At 23.1% G+C, this 7,902-nt stretch overlaps 3 protein-coding genes across 4 annotated transcripts in view; 1 reads left to right on the plus strand and 2 right to left on the minus strand.

Moving 5' to 3' along the window:
* Positions 1–1,698: 1,698 nt before the first annotated feature.
* Positions 1,699–2,517, minus strand: LOC108546256 (U3 small nucleolar ribonucleoprotein protein IMP3). The gene is made up of 4 exons (XM_017898244.1): positions 2,343–2,517; positions 1,952–2,266; positions 1,810–1,882; positions 1,699–1,722 (listed from the first exon to the last, which is right to left on the minus strand). Exons 1-4 carry the CDS (start codon positions 2,477–2,479, stop codon positions 1,699–1,701), a joined length of 549 nt encoding a protein of 182 aa, XP_017753733.1. The 5' UTR covers positions 2,480–2,517.
* Positions 2,518–2,552: 35 nt separating this feature from the next.
* On the plus strand, positions 2,553–3,407 carry LOC108546257 (small integral membrane protein 8). The gene is made up of 3 exons (XM_017898245.1): positions 2,553–2,609; positions 2,834–3,032; positions 3,255–3,407. The coding sequence occupies exons 2-3, from the start codon at positions 2,931–2,933 to the stop codon at positions 3,405–3,407; spliced, it is 255 nt and encodes an 84-aa protein (XP_017753734.1). The 5' UTR covers positions 2,553–2,609; positions 2,834–2,930.
* A 2,156-nt stretch (positions 3,408–5,563) lies between these two features.
* The window catches only part of Got1 (Glutamate oxaloacetate transaminase 1), a 2,971-nt gene continuing 632 nt past the window's right edge, over positions 5,564–7,902 (minus strand). The window contains exons 1-7 of one of the 2 annotated variants that reach the window (XM_017898303.1): positions 7,640–7,656; positions 7,423–7,569; positions 6,778–7,068; positions 6,444–6,700; positions 6,092–6,369; positions 5,866–6,008; positions 5,564–5,774 (exon numbers count right to left, since the gene is read on the minus strand). In XM_017898303.1, the coding sequence (XP_017753792.1) occupies positions 5,611–5,774; positions 5,866–6,008; positions 6,092–6,369; positions 6,444–6,700; positions 6,778–7,068; positions 7,423–7,534 (1,245 nt within the window). In that variant the 5' untranslated portion in view covers positions 7,535–7,569; positions 7,640–7,656 and the 3' untranslated portion in view covers positions 5,564–5,610. Of the gene's footprint in view, positions 5,775–5,865; positions 6,009–6,091; positions 6,370–6,443; positions 6,701–6,777; positions 7,069–7,422; positions 7,570–7,639; positions 7,657–7,902 lie in introns of those variants that run through there. The other variant, XM_017898304.1, reaches the window with a different exon arrangement.

Here is a 7,902-nt window from a genome sequence, read left to right on the forward strand (position 1 = left end):
CTTTTAAACAATAAATTTTTTATCTTTTGTGATGTAACATGAATGCGTAACATGGTAATGTGTCATAGAGACCAGCAATGACTGCCGATTTTAATGTAAAACTATTAACATGTAACATGTGTATCATATTGAATACTAATTATTCATTGTAGGTATATGAATGAGTGGTTCTCCATAAACACGTGATCTTAGATTTTATGTTTTGGGCAGTAAAAATTATAAATTATTAAATATTGCACGGATTTTTCCAGATTTATAAATACTCTTTTATTTAAAAAATTGTATAATTAATGTCCACATTTTTATGAATAATATTTAATTAATCTATATTAAAATTATAAAAAATACCATATCAGAGATATGTTTTAAAGTAGAACAATTTACTTAAAAAACAAGATTCATTTCCATAAATTTTGTATAATGAGTACGTGCGTTGTTTATTGTTAAAACTAAATTTCTGATGGCACATTAAAACGTAAATAAGTTTAAACTTGATTTTTTAAATAAAATATTAATAAATTTGTAATACGTTAAAAGTTTTGCGATTTGTATATCATAAAGCAGTCAATATAATTTTTAATAAATCAATCTTTACTGAGTGAATATTTTATTATTATTTGAAATTACTTTTTCTAAACATTTTATTTCCGGTTTAATATAATTAGTAATCCAAAATGGAGAATTCGTTTGATATCGTAGTAAATAAAAATATTATGAAAGAACATTCCAGTTTTTGTTCTTCTTGCAATTCTATCTTACAATCTATACATAGCATTGGAATACCATCTTTTTCCGAATTAAATATAGAAGATAACATCACATTACAAATCCAGGAAAATGAGAATGTGGAAAATATCGGTATAATAAATGTAGATGTAAATGACTATATATCAGATAATCCTATTAAAGAACAAATTTTTTCAATATCAACATTTTTCTACTGTAGATTCACTGGTGATAATGGAACCTCATAAATATAAAAAGCAAGAGAACAACGAAAATGATGAGGACGGAACTGGTTGCTTTATAAATAAAAATATGAAATATATCGAATCATCGCATAAAGTAAATATAAATTTATTTAAAATTTTCTATTAAAAATAATTTAAACGCTATTTAAATATTATTTCTGGAAAAATAATGTTCATTGAATAGGACTCTACAGAAAAAAAATATATTGCATTATCTGATAATAAAAATAAAACTTTCCTGTTAGCGAAAATTAATTTAGATAATTTATCCAATTACGAAACGTTAGAAACAAAGATATTAAAAGAGAATTTATTAATAAAACTTATATCACCTATTAATGATGATTTGAACAGTACCTCAACAAATGTAAATATTTTAAACCGTCGTAAAATGATATTAAAAACTGCTAAATCAATAACATATCTTTGGTAAGTATTTAAAAATGTATAAATGTTGTTATTAATGAGTAAAATTTTTAATTGTGTTTTTTCTAGTAATCGTATGAACATTATACGCGAAATTATACTTCAAGAAATACATAAGAAATCCAATTAAAAATATTAAAAGTGTTTTTAAGGATAACAATTATATTTAAATAAAATTTTCTTATAAATGTTAATTTAATAGTTTATTGAACATGTAATTATTTTTTAAATATAAGCATTTTAGGAATTTAAAAAAGATATTATATATAAAAAAATCTTGATTTTGATATTTTTATCTAATTTATGTCAAATCAAAATCGTCTCTCTGTAACAAAAAAAGATGTACGAAATTAATGAGTACAATAAATCTAAACAATTATAAAATATCATATACTATAAACTTATTACTTACAGCATCATTATATTCCAATACATGTTTTTTAATAGCAGATGTATCTACCCAAGTGACAAAATCCTCCAAATTTCTATAAATTATACATATATATAATTTTATTTTTTTCGTTATTATTTAATGATAAATATTTAACACTTACCTTGTTACCAAAAATGCTGGATCTTTTACGACTTCTGTACCAACTCTAACATGGCCCTGTTCTATTAATTGTGTTGCCATTTTTAAATTTTGGCTCATTTTATTTCGTACCATAATAACTGGTAATCGTCTTCTACAAAATGAACTTGCATTTACTCTTTGTGTTAACAATAAATCCCATTTTGTTCCTATAAGTCCTAACATATATAATTTCTCTAATAATAATGCACTTTGTTCTATTCGAAATGGATGATCTGAATCAATTTCTTTAATTTTCTTGCCTAGTTCACGAATTTCTTGCGCTAATTTATTATATCTGGAATAATTACAAAATTAATCAGTTATATATATTTTTATGAAATATATAATTCATAATGCAACAATAAATTTACTTTGTATAATCTTCTCGCTTTTGTATTCGATAACGTTTTAAAATTTTTACTTCGTGCAAATTATTATCTGCTTCCCATGATATGAAATCAACTTTCTTTAGCAATTTCTGTTCATGATATTTTAACTTTCGTACCATGATTGAGAAGAAGAAATTGTTATTATCACGTGTGCAATATCACGAGTCCATTCTTACTGTAAAGTGAGGTTACGTTCTCACTTATTTGTATAATATTTAGACTGATTATACTATTGTTTTCTTTACATAGGTAGAAACCATTTTTTAAATATTTTTACATAAAAATAACTAATTGTATATAAAAAATTTAAAAAAATTTTTATTTTTATTGTTATAGAAATATATAACTATTTTATGATGCTATACAAATGTTCTGCATAATAATTTTATAACTCAAAACTTTTATATATTTTATTATCTTATGTAATACTAAAACATTTATTATAAATTCCTTTTCACTTTATCTTTATAAAGGTTGGATAAAATCTAAGAAGGTTACATATTGCAAATTACTTAAGACTAAACAATAAAGAATTAAAATTTATTAAAATTTACTCTCTTTATATTTATAATGAGTAAAAAAAATAATGAAGCAGTGCCAGGTGATGGTTTGCGTTCTTTAAAAAGTACAATGTTATTCCGTGCAGTTAATTACGAATTATATGTTAAACCGGTAAGATTACTTTATAAATTAAAGATTAATTCAATTAGAAATAGGGATATACTTTTAAGATACATGGTTTATGTAATAATTATTCTTAATAAATATAAAAAAACAAAGTTTTAAATATATTAAAATTTTAATAGAATTGAACTTTTGAACATAACACTAATAAAATATAAAAGTTAATGAGATACTGTCAATGAAATTAATATAATCAATTTTAATTTTTAGAATAAAGTAATAATGATTTTTGGAACTATTGCAATGTTTGGTTGCATGGGATACATTGCTTATATGCAACACAATTCTGATAATACAAAATCTTATTCTATGGTTAATGAAACAAGTGACTTCAAAAAGGAAACATCAAAATGGAGAATATAGTTTATAATATTTTATGTAAATTAATAATGTATTTATAAATTTATGTTACACAAAATATAATTATTATTTATAATGTTATTTATATACTACAATTTATTTCATTACTAATTATTAATATGCTTATTATTATATTCTTTATGTACATCTCTATGATATGTACATGAAAATATTTAACATTTTAAAAACATTTTGTCAGTATTTAGAATTTTCAATTTTTAGTATAATACATCAAATTTTAAACTTGTGTAAATATCCATTAAAACTAGAATAATATTCTTTTGATAGTATTGCAATTTTCACAGAAGTATATATTTTATAAAATATAAGTATCATAACTGCATTACATTTATTTCATATAAATACATAGACAATTAATCCTTGTCACTGCATATTCAAGCTGTGAACTTTGGCAGTATATACAAGGTTGATTAAAATTTAAATTAATTTTTACAAAAATTTTAAGATACTCAATTTGGTCCAGACTTTTGAACAAGGAGTGTTCTAAGCTTAAATTACATAACAATATTACTAAAAATATATATGTATATATTTAAATTTAAAAATATATACGTTTATAATATAATGTAATATAATTATTATATCATAATTATTATATATGTATATATGTATGTACATGTGTATACACACATTATAGCTATTTTGTAAATATTACAAATGCATATAACTTCTTTTTTATGTAGTATATAAAGACCGAAAGAACTTATGTTATACAGAAACTTTAAGAAATTGAATATACGTACTAAAATTAAGAAAAAACAAAAAACGAAATATCTGATTGCATGTGTTTTATATGGTACATGGAAGTGATATAGAGAATATTATTAATAGATATTAATTATATGTTTTATCTTTTATATCTTATACAATCTTTAATCTACTGGAAGCATTTAGAAAACGAACATTTTATTTCGAATATAAAATAAAACAGTATTATAAATATATTAAATGAAAGTTATATATTTTTTTGTTTCTTGCTCATTGACTAATTATATTAACTTCTTTATAGACATTAATTGTAAAACATATTAATACATATAACTAATTTTAATTCTACATGCAAAATATATGGTTTTAATTATTCTTTATACACCATATAAAATAATAATAATTGATTAAACAATATTTAGAACAAAATAGTAAATAGTAATAATAGCTTATATTGAATTTGAATAATTTCAGATATTAATTCTCGTAAATAAATCGCTTATTATTAAAATAATTAAAATCCTATGTTACATTTAGTAAATTTTCTTCAGTCATTAATAGTTTCATGAATAAATTGTATTTATACATATTGATTTATTGTTTAAGATATTGTATTGAATACAAGATACTTTATAAAACATATTTGTTGAATATAAAAACTGTATTTAAAAAAATATATTTCTTTGAAATATGTAAGAAACATGTCTATTTTTATCTATAACCAGGATCTTAGAATATAAAACATTTTCAAAAACTTGGTCTTGTACACTAACAGTATTGTTGATTGCAATATATTTACAAGATCATTGTGACATATGATAATTTTAAATTTTATTTTTTTTATCTAATATAACCATATTTTTAATAAGGACTTTGAGAAACATTTGTTTTTATCAGTCAAAGAATGACATTATTTAAAAGCAGAGCTTATTATTGACATAGAATATTACTTTTAAGTATTTAACATTTTCATTATATCGAAATTGGTAAAGATATTAAAAAATCATTTATATCAAAATCAACTTTTAGTATAAATGTTTTTTTGTTTCCCCATGAGCTCTTCAGCTCATTGGAAATCATTTTAATAATAAGCGATTACACTAACATACATATTAAAATTTGGCAATTTATAATACTCTGTTGGTATTTTGTACTTTTATAGACAAGGCGATTTTTGACAAAAAAAAATTAATTTTAGGATGAAATAAAATTTATATTAATTTGTAAATTTTTAAATAGTTCAATTTTCTAATATGGAAAATTTATATAAACAATATTTGATTAAATAACAGTCCTAATAAATTGAAGAGTACAATTGTAACAAAAATGTAACAAAAATATATTGCTATGAAAAATTTCTAGAATTTTAATACAATTTCAATGTATATAAAATATTGCCATACTTTAACAACGTTTCCAATACTGAAATTTCAGTTTCAATAATTTATACTTATTATGTCTGATCCAAATATCCATTTTAACATGTACAACTTTGCTTGTCTTGTGGATATAAAAGAACAGTTTCGTAAATCGCACTTGCCACATAATCTAAGTTGGATTCATTAAGTCCACATATATTTATTCTACCACTTCGTAACATATAAATGTGGTAATCGTTGATTAAACATTCAACTTGTCTCTCTGAAATAATATTTATCTCAATTAATCATATATAGATACTTCATATTAGAAAGAAAATGTGTTATTGAATGTAATCTTCTTGAATACAAACCAGTAAGTCCTGTGTAAGAGAACATTCCTATTTGTTTAGTAATATGTTCCCAAGATCCTGGAGTCCCTTTCTGAACTAATCTTTCATACAAACTGGTTCGCATTTCTTTTATTCTGTTGGACATTGTAATAATATGAAATTTCCTAAAATATTTTAATATTTCAATTTAGAATTTTAAATAGTTATTGTAAAATAAAATAAATTAATGTGGTTATTTATATCACACCATTGTTTAAAGAGATCTGGGTTCTGTAACACAGTTGCAACTATTCTTGCTCCATGATTCGGTGGATTACTATACATTCCTCGAACAATTAAAGTTAACTGCGATTTAACTTGGGCTATTTCCTTTGCATTAGACATAACAAGTACCAAATTTCCAACTCTTTCATTATACAAACCAAAATTTTTAGCGAAACTTTGAGCACACATAAATTCTATTCCACGTTCAGCAAACAATCTTACTGCATAAGCATCTTTATCTAAATCACCACTTGCAAATCCCTAAAGAATTATATCTTTTATGTTGCTCTTAAAATGATTCTATTTTAAGAATAGTGATATACTATTCATAGTACCTGATAAGCACAATCAAAAACTGGAAAAAGATGTTTTTCTTCAATTACATCTGCTATTTTGATCCACTGTTCAGGAGTTGGATCACAACCAGTAGGATTATGTGCACATGCATGGAGGATAATTACAGCATCTTCTGGAGCATCTCGAAGATCTTTAAACATGCCTTCTATATCAATACTACGACTTTCTGAATTCCAATACGTATATTCACAGGCTTTTTTAAATCCTCCATTTACAAACACAAGCTTATGGTTCTCTATTAACATATTGCACATTAAAAATTATATGAAAAATAAATGTTTATTTCATTGTTTAAGATTCATTAACACTCACCCCAAGTAGGTTTACTGTAATAAAAGGTATCATAATGTAGAATATGACTTAAAAATTCAGCAATAACACGTAATGCTCCAGTACCAGATAAGGTTTGAATGCCAAAGGCACGACCTTGTGCAATAATAGGAGAGTCTGTGCCTAACAACATTCTTGTTGCTGCTTGACTAAAAGCATCCAATCCCAAAACAGGAAGATATTCATGATTTTGTAATTCATCTGCAGCTAATGACTTTTCTACTTTACGAACAATTGGTAATACCCATGGTTTTCCTTCATTTGTACGATAAGCTATAAATAGTTTAACTAATATAATTTCTAGAAATATTTAGAATTATTTAATAATTTCATATCATTATTGAATGTTTAAATATTGATTATACTCTATTGTAATAATAAACAGTAGTAATAAACAAAAAGTTAATGTTTATGATATATGTTATGTAACCATCAGATATTTCTGGAGGTCACTCAAGAACAGATTCATTAACAATGTAACAAATGGAATATAATCAAAGTTTAGTTTAAACATTGATTTTTTATATATATTTAAATAAATTGTTTTTTAAGCTATTTATAAACGTTTATAATGTATTTATTTGCCTGTTACGACGTTAAATATTAACTTAAAAATATGTAACATACCTCCTATGGATAAATTCACTTTTTTTTCGTAAGCATCTTCTATGAAAGCTTTATGAAGTGCAAAAACTTCTATTGGCGGTCCTAGTTTAAGTCCACTAAATCTTGTGGTCATCTTTGTACCGTTTAAATATCGAATGATCAACTATGCTGCAACGATGTAAAATGAGAGTTAGCTGACTGTACCATTGTATATGAAATAACAAACACATTTACAAACGTCTTGTAATCTCTGTGTGCACGCTCTTAATTTTTAATTTTAGATATTAAAGATAAAAGCATATTTTATTTATCATATTCATATTTAATTACTGTCATAAAAAGCAATATACAATACAATTGCGCGAGTTCTGTAGTTAATGAATTTAAATTAATTTTATACTAGTATTTAACAAATGTGACGTTTGATATGTAATTAAAATTTCTAGTGTATGTAAAAGTTTCATTTTTAAAATATAAAATATATATTAAAATATATAAATA

This window comes from Eufriesea mexicana, unplaced genomic scaffold, assembly GCF_001483705.2.
Source record: "Eufriesea mexicana isolate 0111107269 unplaced genomic scaffold, ASM148370v2 scaffold657, whole genome shotgun sequence".
Lineage (NCBI taxonomy): Eukaryota > Metazoa > Arthropoda > Insecta > Hymenoptera > Apidae > Eufriesea > Eufriesea mexicana.